Genomic DNA, 22739 nt, shown 5'->3' on the forward strand with positions numbered 1-22739 from the left:
AATACCTTTATACCTGGTACTTTTCCCCCTCAGAATAAAAATTATTAGAAGTAACTCTCAAACTTTATGGACAATAAAGACATATTTATTTCACCCTTGTGTCATACGAGTGGTTTCAGAGGGAGGTGTGGGAGGATTGGAGAGGGTGAGAGAAAGTTAAAAGTATTTTCTGGTACTACACCTGCCCCGGAATCCCTTGAACAGTTTCTGTGGCTTTACCTAATCATATTTTTAAATTTATAGGAAATAATTTCCCAATTTTCAATTTTTTTCCGGTTCCTTGTTGCTGTATGAAAGACCCACACAAACAAAATGGAAATTTGCTGACCATACACTGCAAACTGACTATACACAAATTCCTGTTAAATCCACAAAATAAACTTTAAAAAAGGAAGAGAAAAATATTTTTTGACTAATTTCTTTTGTGTTCATTATAAAATAGAACCAGACAATTTTTTTCACGCAAACAAAATTTTGATAAAGATTCATTAACATTTCCATTTTCCAATCAGTTCTACTTGTAAAAATGATAGCTTTAAACATACAGTGGTCTGATTTTTAATTTGATGATATTCCTTTAATATTTTTAATTTGTAAAATTCAGATTTTAAAATAAATCAGATTAAGTAGTGCAATAATATCTTTTGGTAGAGGAGGGAGAAATTTGGTTTTCAAGTAAATGTTGAAAAATTCCCAAGTCAAACAATTCAAGTCAAAAATTCAACAATTCAAGTAAAAAAATTCAAGTAAAAAATTTGGCAGACATTACTAGTTGGCAGGCATTACTAGTTGCATCTTCAGTGGATGGTCGGAATTTTGTTTCATTCGGTGTCTACACAAATATTTAAAAAGCAGAATTTAAATATAATACAAGGAATGGGTCCCTGCATATAGGAAGTTCCTTTGGGGCTTGGATATTCAGTAGACAGTTGAGGACTTTTATTTGGGAGCTGGCTGAGAAGGCAGTCTTTAGAATTTGAACCTTCAGATTTCTCAGTGACATGGTATCAACAGCTCAGGGAAGTTAGTGACTGATTGTACTGGGAATTTTTTGAAAATCTGGAGGTTTGGGGTTTATCCCAGATTTTGAGAATTGGATGGGGGGTCACAAATCTGTGGTGCTGTTGTTTTGTAGGGAAATTAATCCTGAAAACACAGGCCCTATTAATAAAATCCAGTATCTATATTTTCTTGATTATACACATAACATCAGCTGTGTATAGCAGAAATTCTCATGAAAATCAGAGAGATTTGCACTGTCTGTGAACAGTAACTGACTTTTACATTGCCATTTTTCATGGATTCTTCTTCTAAATGCCTAAAAAGATGTGATGATAAAATATCAAGGACTACGTAATACATGATTTTATAAATTAAAGAACATACAAGACTAAGCTCTTATGAAATTTCATCTTGAAGATCAAAACTATTTTCTGAGTTACAAGAACACACAAAAAATATTTGATACAAAAATATTGTGATTTTTTTAAGTCAATCAAAATATGCCAAATATTTTTTCCTCTTTATGGGGCCCTGCTATTCCTTTTCATTAAAAGAGAAGTGTTCTAACAGATACAAACACTTGTGAAAAGATTCTCTTCTGAAACTATGACTGTCCATTCATGGGTCTAGTATTCCCAAGATCTGTGCAGATCATTTCCATGAAGCTAGTGAGAATCATACTTGTGCCTCAAAGGGGGAATACAGTGGCCTGGATAATACCGCTCTGATAAAGACAATCTGCTGGAAATTTAGTTTTAGAAATTTGTAAGTCATGGTGTCTCAATATAAGGAAAGGAAAGTATAGATCTGTTTCTATTATCTCCATGTCCCCTGTTGTGCTACCTTGTTGTTCTAAGTGCTTCAACCACCATGTCAGGATGGGTACAATATTAGTAACAGTTAGATGAAATAGTACTGCAAATCTGACAGGAGCAAGATAGCTTTGTTAACAAACTCCCTCTAGAAACTGTGGCAAACTTGGATACTTGATAAAAGCCCTAATTATCCCATTGAGCATGTGAGGACTTATAAAGCAACTGAATGTTATGGATGCGGGAAGCAATTACGATCTGTTAGAAATGAAGGCATTGCCTTATAAATTGTAAACGAGTGCTGGCATGGAATGTGTTTAAAAGAAGAAAAATATTGCCAGTTTAATCACCTGAATTGTATATTTACTGATTTATCATGACAAGATAGCACTTTTGACAGAGGAACAAATCCCTTTTGTCCAAGACAATAGTTTTCTTCATTACTTCGCCAGCAATAAAATTTTCCACAGAAAAATTTACGTTTTTCAGAGTAACATTTCCAAATGTCATATATGTATAAGTGGGTCTGAGTTGTGCATACATATTAAGTGGAGAGCAATCCTGGATACTGTTTACAGCTGGTTGCAGTGGGGTTTTAATTTGTCATGGAACCTCCGTGTACATTCAGCACTTTACTAAGATTTCCAATGTGTCAGTTTGCCAATACTATATTTTACAATGATTGTTTAACAATAACCAGCAAGATATGCAGAATCTTATACCAGGTTAATTTAAGGTAGGTCAAATTATGCAGTTTTAAGTCAACCAGTGTTGTATATATTTTTTTAGTTTAGCATCTAAAACCTTTTCTGTGCTTACTTGGTTCTGTTTCAGTGTGGACACCAGTTTTTGCAAAGTGATATTTTCTTCTTCAAGCTCTGTGTAATCCTGAAGAAGTCTTGCCTCTCGGAATTTGTATTCTCGAATTTCGTCTTTCATCCGTATTCTCTGCAGCTCTGCCATTTCGTTATTCTGAAGGAGAGGAAAACCCCCCAACATATTACTATTTCATTTCCAGCAGCATGAATGGTAAACATGGCCCCAATGTATAACAAGGGCAACAAACAAGTAATCAAAATGATTTAACACTACACGTCAAAACGGCAGCACCACAATTAATATGTTGTCATACCACAGTTTCTGTTATTTGTTATACAACTGGATGTATACAAATGAGCATATATGATATGGAAACTTGAACAAAATAGTTCCAAGATTAATTTTCTATTGAAATTAAAAAACCCTCCAGTGCTTTATCGTCTCATTACTTTTATTTGCTAGAAGCCTGGTTGAAAGGCTTAGATCAAAACACAATTGCCTACTGTTTTTCACTAAAGGACAACACACTAAACTCATACAGCAGAAAAATGAATAATGGTGTCTGTCTTGCAAAGATAACTATTAACCAAGATGAAGTAATATAAGAACCAACTTCATGTTTTGAAATCATGTACAGGTATTTGTGTGCTGTACTACTATTCAGTGAAACCTGTTGCAAGTGACTACACAAAGGATGGAAAATTCAGTTGTTCAACAGATGTGGTCTTCTAATAATGCTGGAGTATTTCAGGATAACATGAGGCAGCTTCTTAAGCCCAGAGTTTACCCATTAGGGTGGTCTCTTGTTTCAGGTTCTGCTGTATGTCTAAAGTGGTATATGTATAAGTCATTTCAACAATAACCCTACCAGTTTTCTAGACAACATTCTTATATATGTTTCAAGAACTGCCATCAGAAAGTTATTTGACTGCATCTAATTCTAGGTTTGACTAATTTTTTGCATCTAGAGCTTGGGTTTCCTAAAGTTATTCTTTGTGGGAGATTCAGATGCTGAAGTGACCGTTAATCTCTCTAAATCATCAGATATCAGAGGCCTGATTTTAATGGTACACTTGTGTAACTCCACTGTCTTCTATGGAGTTACTCCTGATTTATAATTAGGCTTGGAATGAGTCGATTTTTTTCGGTAAATGTCAACAAAAGTTGATTTCACCATACACAAACCAATGAGAACTATTTCCATCAATAATAATCAAAATTTACAGATAGGCAAAGTAACAAATATGCTGCTTGACAACTTATTAGAGTTTGATTTAAGGGTAAAATTTTGACATATGATGTTGACAGATTGTATTTTAGCAGTTATAAAGCTTTAACTTTTTAAATCTCAAAGTTTACTCTCATTAACTAATTATTGTGTGACACTCATAACTTCCTGCAACTGTGAAAATTTAAATTGATAAAAATAAAAAAAGTGTAAAAATAAACATCAATATTATCCTTTGAAGTGATAAAAAAATAAAAATCCAATTCTGCCAAACCTATTTATAATGGAGTAGGTGAAAGTGGAATCAGCGACAGATATAGCCTTTCAGAGCAAGACTGCCCACCACTGCTCTGTATGTGAGCCCCTTCAGTCCTGATAGATGGCAATAAGGACCATCAGTCGCATCTTCCCCCCTCCTGCAGGAATGATGAGCACTGCAGTAGCAGTGGTACCTGGGGGGTACGACGGAGTATTCTATAGTAAGAAGACCGGCTAGATTCATAATGATGGCATAGACTCTGTCTCTGCTGTGATGCCAGGAGGAGCAGAGATAGAAAATAATATAATCTATGATTTCTGCAGAGGGAGAGCAATCATAGACATTATGTCTTTCTGAAAAGTTGAACATCTTTGTAAGAAACAGGCACTATAGAAACGGCATTCAGTGACCTGTGAATATCTGGCTCTGTATGCAGTGGCAGATTAGCCACTGGGCCAATGGGGCCTATTCCCAGGGGCCCCAGCCAATTGGGGTGCCCCCGCGCTCCAGCCTGCTCTGCCTGCCCAGGGCTCCTGCCGGGGAGCAGGGTCATAAGAACATAAGAATGGCCATACTGGGTCAGACCAAAGGTCTGTCCAGCCCAGTATCCGGTCTTCCGACAGTGGCCAATGCCAGGTGTCCCAGAGGGAGTGAACCTAACAGGTAATGATCAAGTGGTCTCTCTCCTGCCATCCATCTCCACCCTCTGACAAACAGAAGCTAGGGACACCCTTCCTTACCCATCCTGGCTAACAGCCATTAATGGACTTAACCTCCCTGAATTTATCTAGTTCTCTTTTAAACCCTGTTATAGTCCTAGCCTTCACAACCTCCTCAGGCAAGGAGTTCCACAGGTTGACTGCGTTGTATGAAGAAGAACTTCCTTTTATTTGTTTTAAACCTGCTGCCCATTAATTTCATTTGGTGGCCCCTAGTTCTTATATTATGGGAACACGTAAATAACTTTTCCTTATTCACTTTCTCCACACCACTCATGATTTTATATACCTTTATCATATCCCCCCTTACTCTCCTCTTTTCCAAGCTGAAAAGTCCTAGCCTCTTTAATCTCTCCTTATATGGAACCCGTTCCAAACCCCTATTCATTTTAGTTGCCCTTCTCTGAACCTTTTCTAATGCCAGTATATCTTTTTTGAGATGAGGAGACCACATCTGTACGCAGTATTCAAGATGTGGACGTACAATAGATTTATATAAGGGCAATAAGATATTCTCCATCTTATTCTCTATCCCCTTTTTAATGATTCCTAACATCCTGTTTGCTTTTTTGACTGCCGCTGCACACTGCGTGGACGTCTTCAGAGAACTATCCATGATGACTCCAAGATCTCTTTCCTGATTAGTTGTAGCTAAATTAGTCCCCATCATATTGTAGGTATAGTTGGGGTTATTTTTTCCAATGTGCATTACTTTACATTTATCCACATTAAATTTCATTTGCCATTTTGTTTCCCAATCACTTAGTTTTGTGAGATCTTTTTCAAGTTCTTCACAGTCTGCTTTGGTCTTAACTATCTTGAGCAATTTAGTATCATCTGCAAACTTTGCCACCTCACTTTTTACCGCTTTCTCCAGATCATTTATGAATAAGTTGAATAGGATCGGTCCTAGGACTGACCCTTGGGGAACACCACTAGTTACCCCTCTCCATTCTGAAAATTTACCATTTATTCCTACCCATTTATTCTTCCACCCACCTGCCTGGTGCTCCTGCTGGGGAACGGGGTCAGGTGCTGGGGATTGCCCCGCTCCGCCCGCCTGGTGCTCCTGCAAGCCCCTACACCCCAATTTCCGCTCCCTGGCAGGAGCACCGGGCGGGCGAGGCAAGACCCCCATGCCCCGACCCCATTTCCCCAGCAGGAGCACCGGGGGAGTAGGAGGGGACTGCAGGTGGAAGGGGTGGGGAGGAGCCCCCATTTGCTCTGGCCTAGGGCCCCACAAAAGTGTAATCTGGCTCTGTCTGTATGTACAGATTAATTCCTAGTACATAAGGGTGTAGTGGTAAGTGTTCTCAATTCCGAGTTGATTTGCAAGACACAGATTTTTCGTTTTGCATCTGAGTTAAACATGTGTAAAATCCTAAAAGATAAAACTATAAACCAATATAAATATGTTGATGAACAAAAAGCCATGCAGTGTAGCTGCTGTTTGTTGGCAGGAGAGAGTTCTCCTGCTGTCAAAAACTTCTACCCCCCCCCCCCCCCGTGAGAAGCAGCAGCTTTGTTGGCAGGAGAGTGCTCCTGCCGACAAAATGCTGTTCACACCAGTGCTTTTCGCCATTAAAACTTTTGTCGTTTGGGTGTGTGTTTTTTTAACACCCCTGAACAACAAAAGTTTTCCCGACGAAGTGCCAGTGTAGACATACCCTCAATTTTATCTGGATTAAGACTGAAAATAAGGGTGAACCGTCTCAAATTGGTTTTAACTGAAGTCAGTATCTGGCAGTGACATCATTTGTTTGTTAAAGGCTATAAAAATGATGAATTTGAAGATTCTTTGTCATACTCTACCTGATCATACTGCAACACACCAGAATGAGATAGTTTTCCCTAGGTCTTGCCTAACTGTAAGTATACTGATCACATGTTTATGAATACTTCGTTACTGTATTGGGTGTAGTGACTGCTTGTTTTTAGGGTGTGAGGCATGTTTAGAGCAATTGTATAAAATACCATTTGACCTATACACTAAATAAAGGAATTAATAGTTAAATTAGTGTCTGGTGATTTCCCACATTAGTATTAATAATGTCCAATATCATTAATAATTCCAATACCACTGAACAACTGCCTGTGTTTTCCAATTCTGACATTATGTCTTTAATTTTGGCTCCTGTAGGATCTGGGTATACATGCAAGTCTACTTTCATGAGAAATGCGAGACAAAATGGACTGAAGGGATAGCAGCATGGGGACAACACCCAGCTCTACCTCTCTTTCACGTCAAGCATAACTGCGCTATCTCACAACCTTACCAATGGCTGGAGGAAGATCAGCTCCTGGATGAAGAGCAGGTGGCTGAAAATCAACCCAGGCAACAAGTGTGTTTTAAAGAATTCTCCTTCTGCATAACAGTCCCATCCATTAAAGGAATCTATCTCAGGACTGCTGAAGTGGGCCACAGCAGGCTCAGGTCCTTAGCCAATTGCAGTTGAGGAAAGGCGTGTGATAGGACAGGATTAGGGTGCATTAGCAGAGCTACACAGGAAAGCTAATGTCTGTTCACATTAAGTCTGATCCAAAGCCCAGTGAAGTCAATGGAAAGACTCACATTGATTTCAATGGATTTTGGATCAGGCCTATTATGCCAGTCTTTCATGAGCAACAACAAATTTACACACAAAATTAAATTTTAAAAAACACACAACCAAAAAATATGTTGGAGGTCAAAAATCGTAACTAGTAATTTGCAACTGTTGGATCAAGCAAAGGGTAGGAAGGTTGAACAGTTGATAACATAAAATTAAGGTTCTGACAAAAATTATACAAAACTAATCAATTATTTTATCCTATACTTAATTTTTTACAAAATCCATCACATACTCTGGGATACAGTAAATATTAAAAAAAAACAAAAACACACAAAACTGGCTCAGCAATCAGCTACTTTGATCAAAAGTAACAGGTCTTAGAATAAGCAGGAAGGGGACAAAATGGCCAGAGATCAAAGGACCTGGATAAAAAGGCTTTTTACCAAATCACTGATGCATTATTTCACTGATGCACTACAAACTACTTTATTTTGGAAACGGTTCTGAGATTAACTGAATGTGTAAGACCAAGGAATGGAACTAATTTCCCCCCTTAATACAACATATAGCAACTGTACAGGAAGCTTGAATGGCCACCTTTCTTAAATTCATCATCTTAAAACAAACAACCGAATGCTCATTCCTTCGCCACATACCACTGCTTCTCCTACACATTCCTGGAAGTATAAACAGAGCCACTTGTAATATTTCTCCTCTCTCCCTTCTTTTATCCATATAGAAAGTGTTACTACAGAACAATACGCTATTTGCTCTGGTTAAAACAAAAAACAACAGCAACAACAAAAGAACCAGCCAAAAATAATGTCTGCTAACAGTTCTGTCTGCGGTGTTACCTTAAGTGTATATCCAAAGCACTGGGTGGAAGCAAGCCTATTACTGTCATAGGGACCAACACCAACTCAGCATGTTATTTTGAAAAGATGATACAATATTTCACTAACGTAAAACACAAATCTTGTCACTGAAAATGGCATAACATTGCACTCTATATGCCAACCTCTCCCTTGGCACTTGCAAAAGCCTGCATTACGCTGGCAAAGATCCAGCTGTAAAGCACTGTTTCATTTTCAATACCGCACATAAAATGCTGTGCTTTACTAGTACAGCACAATGTTTTATCAAGGCTGATCTAAAAGCAATCTATAGAGGTTTTTTTTTTTTCACATTAGTACCTAGTATGAGCAAACACCAGAAGAGGTCTTTCAGGATAGCGTGTAATGTTATAGTATTTTCATTGTTATGCTATTTCTATGTGGTCTGCATTGGTGAAATATTCTTTCATCTTTTCAAAATAACATGCTAAGTTGGTATTCCACCAAATGTTCTGATTAAAGACATAGGACATATGTCTGTCAACAATTGTGTCTATTATTTGTGTCAGTTTTTTAAAAAATATTTTGAGGGAACAATACATCATTATGGCGTATACAACAGTCTCCTGCTACCTAAGCCGGGGTGGGAGCATGACGCAAGTTTCACATTTGATCATCACATCAAGCCTCTCTAAGGCATTTTTGAAATGCACCAAAATACTTTTATATGATGTAAAATGGGTGTGTCAGCAGGGCAATTTTCCAGATGAGCCACTAGGGGACAATTCTAACCCAAATGATTCTATGATTAGCAAAATAATTCATAATTAAACTTCACTTTTAATCATGTACTGACTATTAAAGTTCCAAGGGATGGCTGCTGATCCAGAAATGTTTGCAAGGGTTTAACCAAAAGATTTTTATCACCTCCAGAGAAGATTATCTGTATTACTGTACCTGTAAAACACTGAGTTAACCCAAGAGGTGGAGCTCAAGGTACATGAGTAATATTTTAATGCCTAGAGGTTATTTTCTGTCCCAATCACAAGAAGAATTTGATGCAATGATTTTAATGCATCTCTGCCAAAAAAGCAAGAAAGACATCTATGAAACTAAAGAAAACAACAGACTTCTTGTCAGCATGGCATCAGACCGTGACTAGTGTGCATTAATTATTGTAGGTGTTAGCATATTGCTTAATGCATTACTGGAAGTTATTCAGATGCTACGGTAATAAGGGCAATATAAGAACCTATATAGAATAGAACAGAATAAATCCTAAACAATGTAAAATTGAATGCACCAATTAAGATGGAACTTAAGAGTTAATATCTGCAAACATCAGGCACGTCTTCAATGGCACTACTCAGATATGTAAAGTAAAGTACATGCCCAAGTGTTTGGGCATATGCCTAAGGGCCATGGCCGTGAACTGTGAACTCTTCAGTTCAGGGAACCATGTCTTCCTATGTGTTTAGTTAACACGTCTTTTTATTCTTTGGAACAGAGCTAGGCCGATTCCCCAGATGTTTAATTGATCCTACCAGTATACAGTTAAGAGTCTCATTTAGGCTTAGATATGGACATGGGGTCATGAGCATTTTTTCCACATTACTTCACATAAAACTCAAGGGAGGGATTCCAAGTCAAGCAGAAGTCATGCTGGCAGCCTTTGGCACAATAAAAAGCCTATTTTCTTCCACAGTGAATACTTATCAGCTCTGTTAATCAGAAAACAATCAGATACGTGCACCAAAGCTAGTCTACACTGGACCAAAGTTTAAGTCTTATCTGGTGGGAAGTGCAGCCACATACTTGCACTGTATGTGAATTTCTAGTATTAATTTAGTAATTCAGGAGCAAAAACAATGAAAAAGTTAGGTACTTTGGTTTTAATAACAGAATAGCGTATGGATGCAATACAAAAGCCCATTTGAACCTGACATTTGTAATGTACTAACAATAAATGGGATGTTTTGAAGCCAATTATGTCAGTTAGACAATTTATGATTAAACTAATATTTGCTTTCTTGAGTCTGGGAACACCTGTCATTGTAAACTTGGGTGCCAAATTCACTTTAATCTACACAGATGAAAATAAAAGGTTTGGGTTTTGTAGACACCAATACTTAATAAATACTTTTAGTTAGATTTTATCTTGGGTTAGAATTTAACATATTATAAGTAATCTCTATTTCTTTTTCCATCCTAAATTTGTTTCTATTTGGCCCTAGGAAAACATAAACAAATGAATGAAAAATTCTTGAGAATAAAATAAAATAAAAATAATCCCCACAAAAAATGCCAAAATGTTCTTATTCTACTGACTTTGGGATAGACTGTTAGGAGCTATACGGTCCAATTACATCTTTTCTTTTAAAAAAATTGGTTTGTGTTTGGGTTTTAACAAATAAACAATCAAAATGGAAAAGTAAATCTATATCTGCATCCTATAGGACATATTCTACCCTCCTGGCATGGTTTACAAGGAAGCAAACCAACACATAAAGGGGGAGATGAAAAGCCACACTCTTTCCCTTTCCACCCTATAGAAACCCCTCTCTAGGACAACATTACAATTAGAAATCTGTGGATTTTTGTGGCCACAGAGGGAATTCAGCCAGGGATCAGCTAATCTATACAGGATGATACCCTTAAGAGTTAGCAGATTTCAAAGAAAAAAATCCACTCAGACATTAAGGATGCACCAAACCAAGAATGGAATAATGTGATGGGTGGTCCACCGAAACAACATTAATTCACCATATAAATCCATTCCATGCATGCGAGGTGCCACAACACCATTCTTCCTTCCAACCTGAAGGGCACCACATGGGACTGGGGACCTATGCAGAATAGAGGAGGTCGACCAGAAGGGAGGATGAGTACATTGTGCCCATTGTTTCCCACAACTGCATGTGAAAGCTAATTAAAAGTGAACTAAAGTCTTAGTCCCAATCCTGCATCAGGATCTGCTAGTGCAGGGTTGGGGAAACTTTTTGGCCCAAGGGCCACATTTGGGTATGGAAATTGTATGGCAGGCCATGAATGACCTCAAGCAACTCCCAGAAGCAGCGGCATGTCCCCCCTCTGGCTCCTATGCGGAGGTGTGGCCAGGTGGCTCTGCACGCTGCCCCGTCCGCAGGTGCCACCCCTGCAGCTCCTATTGGCCATGGTTCCCAGCCAATGGGAGCTGCCAGGGTGGTGCTTGGGGTGGGGGCATCGTGCAGAGCCCCCTAGCTGCCCCTACACATAGGAGCCGGAGAGGGGACATGTCACTGCTTCCGGGAGCTGCGTGTAGCCATGGCACACACAGAGCGGGGCAAGACCCCGACCCCACTCCCTGACTGGAGTGCTGGAGTGGGAGAAGCCCTGGATCCCACTCCCCAGCGGGAGCTCGAGGGCTGGATTAAAAGGGTCGGATGTGGCCCCCGGGCCGTAGTTTGCCTACCCCTGTGCTAGTGCCATCCCTGTGTCCTTGCAGAGCCCTGTAGATTAAGTGGGCACAGCAGTCTATGTTAGAGGATCCTGATGCAAGATCAAGGCCTGTAGCAGTCGAACTCCCCTTTAGGGAGGGGTTTCAGCAGTAGCAGCAGGCAGGGTAATCCTTGGTAGTGCAGCCAGGCTCCCCACAGCTCTGACCAAGCCAAAAGATCAAGATGTCACTGACCCTTGCCTCCATGATATCACCTGCTATCAGTGCGCTTGGGGACTTAGCATTACCACAATGGCATGATGAGATGAGGAAGAATAATCAAAGTCACTGCACCCTTCAGTGACTAGTGGACAAGGTGACTAGTAAATTGGCTGCTCTCTGCAGTCTGCAAACAGAGCAGGACTGTGGAAGATCATGTATTGTATTTTTCACTCGCACTATAAAGAGGCTGTGACACGCTGTATTTCAAAGTAGCACCCTGGAACCCCCCTATTCACCACTATCATATCATTATATGTTTTGTACAAAGTATGCCTTGTGAGGTGTCATTTTAAAAGTCTTGATCTGTTGAACATCAATATCCTGTTGAATGGTATGTGCTATCATTGCATGTGAGGTTATGAAGCACTGCTATATGTGTTACTGAAATACGTTGTAAGGTTGGGAGATGCCCATAGCCAACCTTTCAATTGCAACAAAGGACCCCATCAGACATGTGCTGATGGCGCATTAAAGGGAATCCACTCTCCCAACCGCCATCCCTGAGACTTCTCAGAGAGACCACCTATGCAATGGAGACTGCTTGACCAATGGGGACTGCCTGATCCCCATGTCCCAGTAAAGATCTTTCCAGCATGCTGGAAGAAACTATAAAAGAGGGGAAGTGACATCATCACTTGCATCTCTCACGCCCCCCCCCCCCCCAACTCAACGCCTGGAAGAACATCTGGAGGACCAAAAACTTTGATCTGGGGAAGGGTGGTCCCAGCCTGTGTACTGATGAACTGTAACCTGCTTTCACCATCTTTCAAGATGAGACAGTGCTTGATTCAAATCCAGTTTAGTTTGTAAAACTTAGACTGTGAATTTTTTTTATTTCTTTAGTAACCAACTTTGATCTCTACGCATGCTACTTATAATCACTTAAAATCTATCTTTACATTTTACCTAAAACAGTTGAAGTGCTTGGGAAATCTTAGCTTAGTTTACAAAGGCTAGTGTGGGCCCAACTGCACATTGAGGGAATGGCGAATGGGGTAATAAACGTACACTGGCCAGGCTTCTGACTAGGGCAAGATGGTACAGTTTTGGGATGCAAAACTGGGAAGCAGGGGGGAATTGGCTGGAGCCTCCCTATTGATGGTTCATGAGTGGCTAGGAGATCATTCATGTAACTCTGTTGGATGTGTCCCTGCCTGTGGATGTCTGCGTAAGTGCAGTACCTGCCAGAGGTATGTAGCTTGACATCAGCATCACAGTGTGAGAAGGATACCCCAGGTTGGTGGCTTGGAGGGCTCAGGAGTCCCACAGTCCTGGTTGCACCCTGGGGACCTGTCACAGAAGCTCCCTCCACAATGTGTTTGAAACCATGCTAGAAACAACTGTGCTGAAAAACAGACAGGTGCCACTCCGTGGAGTCCCTCCTATAGTCATCATGCCCACCTTCTCGGTCTTTCCTTGATTATTATTTCTCTCCTACTGCAGCCTCTAGGCCTTCCTGCTTACCAAGCTCAGCACTAAACAAATGGAAGGAACTATCTTGATCCTATTTTCAACTGTCCCTCTTTTGCCCATAAAACCCCACCATTTCCTTACAGAGATTCCCCTCTTCGTCTACGTTCAGTATCACTTGTTCACCTACCTTACTATATATTTTTTTTAAAGTTTGCACTCTAGACAGAGCTAATGTATGCAAGCTTGCATTCACGTTAATGTCATTCTTATCCCCTCCCTCCACATTGTCTTTCACACCCACCTTCATGTCTTCTCCCAGTTCCATGAACACTTACACATGTGCTTGACTTTAAGGATGTCATTAATCCCATTGAACTCAAGCATACACATACATGTTTGCAGGATCAAGACCTTAGACTGTCAACTCTGAGGCAGGGGCTGACTTTTGATTTACATTTGTACAGCACTCAGCACAATGGGCCAGTATAAAATAATAAAAACAAAAACTACCACGACCAAAGTAACACAGAGAAAAAAAAACGTCTCCAGAGCTGGCTTTAGCACTTTTGGGTGGGCTGCACAACTTTTGTCAGCTCCTCTACAAACATACCCAATTTCTGCCCACAATTAAATGAAATCAAAACAGGGATTCTTACATTCTATAATGTCTCGGGGTTGGATCTGTTAACAAAGGGCTCACATGAGCCCCCTCCTGCTCATCAATTGCAGAGACTGAAAGTAATCAACTCTTAAAACCCATCTAAGTGGTCATTTGGAAGTGACATCTGCCAGTTGCTTTTTTTAAAAAACAAAAACAGCCATCCATCGGGTGTTACATGCCAAATTTCCCAGTGGGCCTAAAGGGAGATTGATTGCACACTAAACAAAAGTAATACTAACCAGGGGCGGTGAGTTGTATGGGCCTGTGGTGCCCGGGCTCAAGGAATATTCAGGGCCAGGGGCCCTGCTCCACCAATGTTTGGAGCTGGGTCTCTCCCCTGGCCAGGCCTGGAGTGGCCCCCGGCCCTTGCCTGCCCCCCCCCCCCCCGCACGCCTCCCACAGGCTCCGGAGTGTCCCCCCGCAGCGTCCCTGCCTGAATGAAAGCGGTGCCTCTCCTTCGCCTGCCTACACTGCCGGCTACAGCACAGAGCAGCGCCCGTGGCAGGCTGAGGCAGCTGGCTGCTGTTCCACCTCAGGAGGGTGTGTGGGTGGAGGCACACACGTGCTTGGCAGCCCTCCTCTCCCTTCCCCTGGCACTAGGGTGACCAGATCACCCAAGTCAAATATCGGGACACGGGGGGGGGGGGGAGGGAGGGTGTGGCGGGAGGGGGCGGGGCAAAAAACAAAACAAAAACACCCTTCCTCCACAAGCGCTGGAGGGAAGCGCGGGAGACGCAGGGGAAGCACGGAGCCGGGATGAGTGAGAGTCCGGCCTGGCCCCGAGCGCAGGCAGGACTCAGTCGGGCGGTAGAGAGAGTAGGGGGATGGCCCGCGGGGCCAGGCGGCGGCTGTTCTCCCCCCCAGGCAGCGGGACTCGGGAGCAGCCGCTGCTGCAGCTCCCACTGCCGCGGGGGGGAGGAAGTAGCTGATGGCCAAGCTCAGCGGCTGCGGCTCTGGTGCCCGGGCCCGAACCCCCCGAGCCTGGGCCTGCTGCGGGGACCCAGCAGCGCGCACGCTGCGCCCAACCCATGGCCAGTCGCATCTGGGCTGCTGCCCAGCTGGTGCTATCCTGCTGCGGCCCCGGAGTGGGGGCAGCAGGCCCCAGCCCCCCCGTCCTCCTCGGGTCCCGCAGGGGAACGAACGGGGCTGGGCTGCCGATGCCTCCGCCCCAGGGCCGCCGTGGGATTGCACCAGCTGGGCAAGTTGCAAGTTGTGCAATTTGCTTTCACCACCTCTTCCTCAGGCATAGAGGATCTTGCTTCCCAGAAAAATAGAACAAACATCAAGCTAATACGAAGAGTTGCTCCTAAGGGTAAACTGAGATGGAGCCAGTATATTGAAGGAAACAAGAAGAAATCAATTTGAATGTGCTTTAGAAAGCAGTTTGCATAAATTACTACAGGTTAGAGAGAAACTGGATTTTAGTTTCATGGGCTACGAGCGCTGTAAAATTGGGCAGCTACCAAGTCATCTTTCAAAATACAATGAGGCAGCTATGCAGAGCTCCACTTCAAAAAACACATGCTATATATACCTGTAGGTCTTTTAGAATAGTTTTACTAGAAAAACGTGCTCTGTAAATTGACAGTTGCCAGTGCGTCTTAAAAGCTCTTTGTAGATTTGCATAAGCTATCTCTCTCAAAGCCAGTAAACTGTATCAAACTCTCCTTACTCAAAATCGATGGCACGATATCACCCGCTGTTATGAAAAGAGGAAAAATTAGAATAGCTAGCACGACAGCAATTCTCACTCTTTTCCAAGAAGGAACTGAGAAAATGGCAGAGTTCATCTTGAAATAAACACTTCTGTGCCATAAAGTCCAAATGTTATCTCGGTGACCAATTCGGTCACTGATAAGGGAAGAGAATTTCTCCACAGTGCATATGCAACTCCAGTGCTTAAAATCTACATATTCTTTTACCTCACATGTTGCAAGACAAACCTAATGTACTGCAGTACATCTGACCTTGCATGCAGACCACACATGCTTGCTTTTCTATGACATCAGGCACATTTGTTGGTGTTAAGAAGATGGCAAGGTTTCAGTGACTAATTCCTTTCTTCCCAGAACATTTGGCATTTTTGCTTTCATCACTGTGTTTGAGTGATTTCAGCAATGAGTTATGAACAAAGATGAGATTTTTCTGTGATGGTAAACAACAACTTTCAGGGCTGAATGTTAAATACCACTTCTTTACTGTTTTTGGCGCACGTGGTAGTTCATTAATATTAATTGCTATGTGCAAGACGTAGGGCACGTCTTCACTGGCAGTGTTTTAACATTGCTTGTGTAGTCGCAGCACAGCGCTGGGAGCTCTAAAAAACCCACCTCCACGAGGGGCGTAACTCCCAGCGCTAGTGCACTGTCTATACTGACACGTTACAGCGCTGAAACTTGCAGCGCTCAGGGGGTGTTTTTTCACACCCCTGAGCAAGAAAGTTGCAGCACTGTAAAGTGCAGTGTAGACAAGCCCTTAGTAAAGCAAACCGCCATTGGAGGTTATGTGAATTCCTTGATAACTGGCATTCTCTGCCAGTTCATTATAAATTGATTTTAAACATGGTCTTGACTTTTTTGCTCTGACCTTTCTTTTATTTATTTTAAAATACAGATAACACCTCCAGTACTCTTACTTCACATCTTACAGTCATCCCAGGTGACTTTTACAGTGACAATTTTCTATCTCAGCTTTAAAGGACTGATCAAGTGAGAAATATCAAGATATGCTACATGATACCAGAAATGTCCCAAACATAATACATTCTATGGAAACAGAATACAAGGGCCAATTACTAATGATATAATCAGCCTGAGAGCTACTCAGACATGAGATGCATGGTAGCTGAACCCTACAATTAAATTATTGTTTTAGAAGTCAAATAAGCACAGAATGTAGTGGCAAGTAATAAGCGATGGCCACGTTAATACCATCCTATACCGAAAACCCACCGACCGCTACACCTACCTTCATGCCTCCAGCTTCCACCCCGGACACACCACACGATCCATCATCTACAGCCAAGCGCTGAGGTACAACCGCATCTGCTCCAACCCCTCAGACAGAGACCAACACCTACAAGAGCTTCACCAAGCATTCTCAAAACTACGATACCCACACAAGGAAATAGAGAAACAAATCAACAGAGCCAGACGTGTACCCAGAAGCCTCCTGCTACAAGACAGGCCCAAAAAAGAAATGAACAGAACTCCACTGGCCATCACCTACAGTCCTCAGCTTAAACCTCTCCAACGCATCATCAGTGATCTACAATCCATCCTGGACAATGATCCCTCACTTTCACAGACCTTGGGAGGCAGGCCAGTCCTCGCCCACAGACAACCCGCCAACCTTAAGCATATTCTCACCAGCAACCACGCACTGCACCATAACAACTCTAACTCAGGAACCAACCCATGCAACAAACCTCGATGCCAACTCTGCCCACATATCTACACCAGCAACACCATCACAGGACCTAACCAGATCAGCTACAACATCACTGGCTCATTCACCTGCACGTCCACCAATGTTATATATGTCATCATGTGCCAGCAATGCCCCTCTGCTATGTACATTGGCCAAACTGGACAGTCACTACACAAGAGGATAAATGGACACAAGTCAGATATCAGGAATGGCAACATACAAAAACCTGTAGGAGAACACTTCAACCTCCCTGGCCACACAATAGCTGATGTAAAGGTAGCCATCTTACAGCAAAAAAACTTCAGGACCAGACTCCAAAGAGAAACTGCTGAGCTCCAGTTCATTTGCAAATTTGACACCATCAGATCAGGATTAAACAAAGACTGTGAATGGCTAGCCAACTACAGAAGCAGTTTCTCCTCCCTTGGTGTTCACACCTCAACTGCTAGCAGAACACCTCACCCTCCCTGATTGAACTAACCTCGTTATCTCCATACTGATTTATACCTGCCTCTGGAAATTTCCATTACTTGCATCTGATGAAGTGGGCATTCACCCACGAAAGCTTATGCTCCCAATACTTCTGTTAGTCTTAAAGGTGCCACAGGACCCTCTGTTGCTTTAAACAATATCCCTTTGCCCTGAGGGTTTGCCTGAAACTCAAAAACATTAGAAATGGAGGGGGAGGGGAGAGGGAATGGGGTTAAAATCATATTTAAATCCACTTTTTTTCATTACTCTTGCTTGTATTAACCCTTTGAAAGCTTTAATTTAAAATTTGTTGCCTTAGGACAGTGTTTATTTTTACTTACCACTGGGCTTCTATATGAGGTTATTACTGTAGGGCTTCTTAGGAAGCTGGGCTGATTGCAACAATTCTCTTGAGAAAAATCTCAGTGAAATCTTTGTTTGTTTGTTTTTAAAAGGAAAGAATTAAGTATATTTCATCCAAAAAGTCTTCACTGAGAATGCCCAGAAGTAAGTATTCAAAAAGAACTCATTCTTTTACACCAGGATAGTAGACTCACTAAAGAATCAATAGTTAGTATTTTAAAGTATACAAATAGAGCTAGTTGGGAATTTTTTGATGAAACTCTTTTTCCATGGGAAAATGCAGATTCATTGAAACTGAATGTGATGCTGTGGCCAAAAGAGCTAATGCAATCCTGGGATGCATAAACAGGGAAATCTTGACTAGTAGTAGAGAAGTAATTTAATCTCTATATATGGCACTGGTGCAACTGGTGCTGGAATAGTGTGTCCAGTTCTGGTGTCCACAATTCAAGAAGGATGTTGATAAATTGGAGAGGGTTGAGAAGAGCCACGAGGATGATTACAGGATTAGAAATCACACCTTATAGTGGTAGACTCAAAGAGCTCAATCTATTTAGCTTAACAAAGAGAAGGTTCAGGGGTGACTTGATTAGAGTCCATAAGTATCAACATGAGGAACAAATATTTAATAATGGGCTCTTCAACATAGCAGAAAAAGGTTTAACACAATCCAATGTCTGGAAGTTGAAGCTAGACAAATTCAGACTGGAAATAAGGCATAAATTTTTAACACCGAGAGCAATTAGCCATTGGAACAACTTACCAAAGTTAAATTTACTGACGACTTTTTAAATCATGAGTGGATGTTTTTCTAACAGAGTTGGTCTAGGAATTGTTTTGGGGAAGTCCAATGGCCTGTGTTATGCAGGAGGTCAGACAAGATAATCACAGTGTTTCCTTCTGGCCTTTGAATCTATGAATATGAGGAACAGAACTGTACTGGGGTCTGTGAAGCTGATTCTTGTAAACAGATGTATTATGAAATCGGCATATATATTAACAAAAATGTAAATTGCTGTATTGCTGTAACTACAAGTATGATTGCATAAGGTGTTTGTGTAACAAACATAAGAAAAAAGAACAGGAGTACTTGTGGCACCTTAGAGACTAACAAATTTATTTGAGCATAAGCTTTCGTGGGCTACAGCCCACTTCATCGGATGCACGAAAGCTTATGCTCAAATAAAATCGTTAGTCTCTAAGGTGCCACAAGTACTCCTGTTCTTTTTGCAGATACAGACTAACACGGCTGCAATTCTGAAACATAAGGAAGTGACTAGTAGTAAATAAATATTATATTTAGAATGCTTTATATTCATGCTAATTGTATAACTTTGAACTGCACTGAAGTTAGATTGCTGTAACCTCTGTGTTAGCCAGCATCCTATATAATATATAGTGCTCATATACATGTATGTATTAATGCTTTTATATAACTATGAATTGTATTCATGTTAAGCTCTTCCCAGGATGCTGTTTAACGAAGAGGAGATGTGAAGTGTTGTATTTCAGTGTGAGCTACGGAGACATATCAGAGAGGTCCAGGCCAAGACAAACAATTTCGTTGATGCTCAGCTAACATGCTCTCTATACCAAGCTAGGTTAGGGCAGCATGTCTCTTAAGTTTTGCTGACTTCTGGAAAACTATGATCAAAACAAGATAAGACACGGATAAGAACTGGTGCATAAATCCTACGGAATACTGTGGAATTTGAGAATCTTCCATGTTCTTGTAAACAAGGCTAATAATAAGCAAAAGTGAGCCCCTAATTTTGGAACAGCTTGAATGCTGAGCGATGCTGTTCCCAAAGTTAGTTTGGTAAAGTATTAACCCTTTCCTTTCTGTGTTGTGCTCTCTTGTGTGACTAATAAAGCTGACTGAACCTCAGTTTTCTGACGGCTCCTCAATAATCGAAATCAAACCCTCACACAACTAAGATAAAATACCAGGGGACAATTACCTAAATGCTCTCGTTTCAACTCGTATTCTAGTTTGTGATCTATGGTTTAATACTGCTAAACAGTAACTGGTTATATATTGTAAAATAAGAACAGATGAAGCAGTCTGGTAAAGGGGCTGTCTATCTTTCCTTCTCAATTGCTCCACACTCACTATCTTGACACATGATGTAATTTCACTCATTCCTCAGTTTTCAGTGCCAGATAGTAGCTGAATTTCTAATGTAAAAAAAACCACTTTAGCTCTTTATGCATCATTAAAAAAAAAAAGGGGGGGGGGGACGACACAACCCAAAATCCCTGAAGCCATGAGTGCTCTGGTCTCTGTAGTGGCATTTCCCCTACTGTTCGGTGAACTTTAGGATCTTCTGGCAACCAAGTTCTCTTTTTGATTAAAACTTCCAAACTCCATAATCTGATCAAGATCATGTGCCTGGGAAGAGATTTGGAATTGAAGCAGAAACACTTCAGAGAAACAAGAAAGTGAATGTAAATAGTAAATATGACAGTCATTCCATGCTGTTGGCCTACCAAGGGAGTGGGGCTGGGAGGAACGCTATCAAGGCATTTAGGCTGTCTGTTCGCTGGGAAAAAATATTTTAAAACGTATTAGCTAACATATTAACTAGCAAAATCCTAGTGTGGACAAGGCAAGTTGTAATTGTATCACATTACTAGGTCAAGGAAAACCCTCAGAGGGAACCTCAAGTGTATTTCTACCAGCTAGAACATGTTAAAATCATAACTAGTCTTGTCCACAGCAGCTGTTATTAGTGTTGTTTATTGGTATTAACATACTGCCTAGGAGCCCCAGTCATGGACCAGGACCCCAGTGTGCTAGGTGCTGCACAGACACAGAACAAAAAAATGCCCTTCCCCAAAGAGTTTAAAATCTAACATTTTAGCACGTTAGGTACTACATGTTAGCTAGTGTATTAAAATGCACCTTTTTTCCCTAGCGTGGGCATGACCTAAAAGTTTGTATGAACTAGGAAAAGTGGTCAAGGTTAGGGGGCAGTTAACATGTCTTAGCTTAACCTGGCCTTTTCCCTATTGTAGATGCAGGTTAACACCTTTTATCTCACTATAACTAGCTGAGGTAAAGTATGTTATCCTGTATCTAACACTAGGGAAAAGATTGTGGTTAGGCCAAGGTTAGGGAATACCTGTTAGCTAATGCTGATTTAATCTCAGCCTCTTTCTATTTTAGAAAACCCCTAAGAGGCAGATCCAAACCCACTAAAGTCAATACAGAAAACAAAACAAAACCATTGGCTTCACTGGGCTTTGTATCAGATCTCAAATTTCTGGCCATCTTGGAGGAAGAATGAATAGGTATAAGAGAGTGTGCGGGGAGTGAGCAGTGTGCAGCCTTCTATGGTCAAAAGCATGGTCACTGTCCTGCAGGGAATTTGAAACAACAGGCTCCTCCAGACTGTGAGTGATACTCAAAAGGACCAATCCCTCCCATCCCTGGGAAAAGATTTGGAGACTGAGCTCTTTCTTACTGCACAGTGTAGTTTGTCACTCCATCAGAGGTGTACCGCACTCATTAAAGGAGGCTCTAATGGTTTCTGGATGGAGCTGTTGGGCCCTTTGAAAACATTGATATGCTACAGCTCTCATTTCATACCTTTGTTCTCACAGGTTAAAGGGCACCGCTTTATATGGAACAGTCCCCATTAACATGGGCTTTCACAGATAAACAAATGCCAATGATGCAATTTTTTCCTGCTTAGAATCTCAATTAGAATCTTGGATTTAGCAACAGAAGACAGCTTTGAAAGTGACTGGGAAATGGGAAAAATGGGGAGAGAATATTTTTGAAATGAAACGTTTGTTTAAAGTATAAATTATATTACAAACCCTTGTCATTAAATTAGGGACACTTAATTTATTAACACACCTTTGCTGACTGTAAAGTTTATAAAAGGAACTATACTTCACTTTAATTAACAATGCCACCACAAAATACTAACGAGTGTTCTGTATTTTCCTTACATTGGGACTATAGTAGTTAGAGATGTGAAAAAAGCTACTAACTCATAGAGTCTATCCCCTCCCCGAGAAGGAAACAGAAGAAATAGCAATAATAGACTAATACAATTAGAAAACATTCCACCAATACTGGCAAATGAATAATAAGTTGCATTAATTGATTCTTGACGCACTCCCGGAGTTGGAATATGCAGAGGACATGAAGAATAAATGAGGGTTACCTATCTTAATAATTGAAGTTTACTTTACTTCCTTGGGGCCAATGTGTATGCATCATATTGTATTACTAAATAATGTGTTTTTACTTGAAGTGGAAGCAGAGGGAAGAATGAAAATAGTCTAGCGGTCTGAACAGTAGACAGGGAGCTGGGAACTCCTGAGTTTTAGTCCTAGCTGCATCACTGATTCCCACGATGTCCTCAGTCAAATCACTAAAGGCCAGTTTTAAAAAAATATTTAGGCACCTAAAATTGCAGATAGGTGCCTAAATACCTTTAAAAATCTAGCCCCGAGTAGCAGAGGCC

General features: G+C 41.1%; 1 protein-coding gene across 10 annotated transcripts in view; it reads right to left on the reverse strand.

The window, feature by feature from the left end:
• The window catches only part of BICD1 (BICD cargo adaptor 1), a 284378-nt gene that overhangs the window by 84551 nt on the left and 177088 nt on the right, over window positions 1-22739 (reverse strand). For all 10 annotated transcript variants that reach the window (XM_065566325.1, XM_065566307.1, XM_065566317.1 and 7 more), the window contains one exon: window positions 2634-2786. In XM_065566325.1, the coding sequence (XP_065422397.1) occupies window positions 2634-2786 (153 nt within the window). The remainder of the gene's footprint in view (window positions 1-2633; window positions 2787-22739) is intronic.

The sequence above is a fragment of the Chrysemys picta genome, chromosome 1 (assembly GCF_011386835.1).
Source record: "Chrysemys picta bellii isolate R12L10 chromosome 1, ASM1138683v2, whole genome shotgun sequence".
Taxonomy (NCBI): Eukaryota; Metazoa; Chordata; order Testudines; family Emydidae; genus Chrysemys; species Chrysemys picta.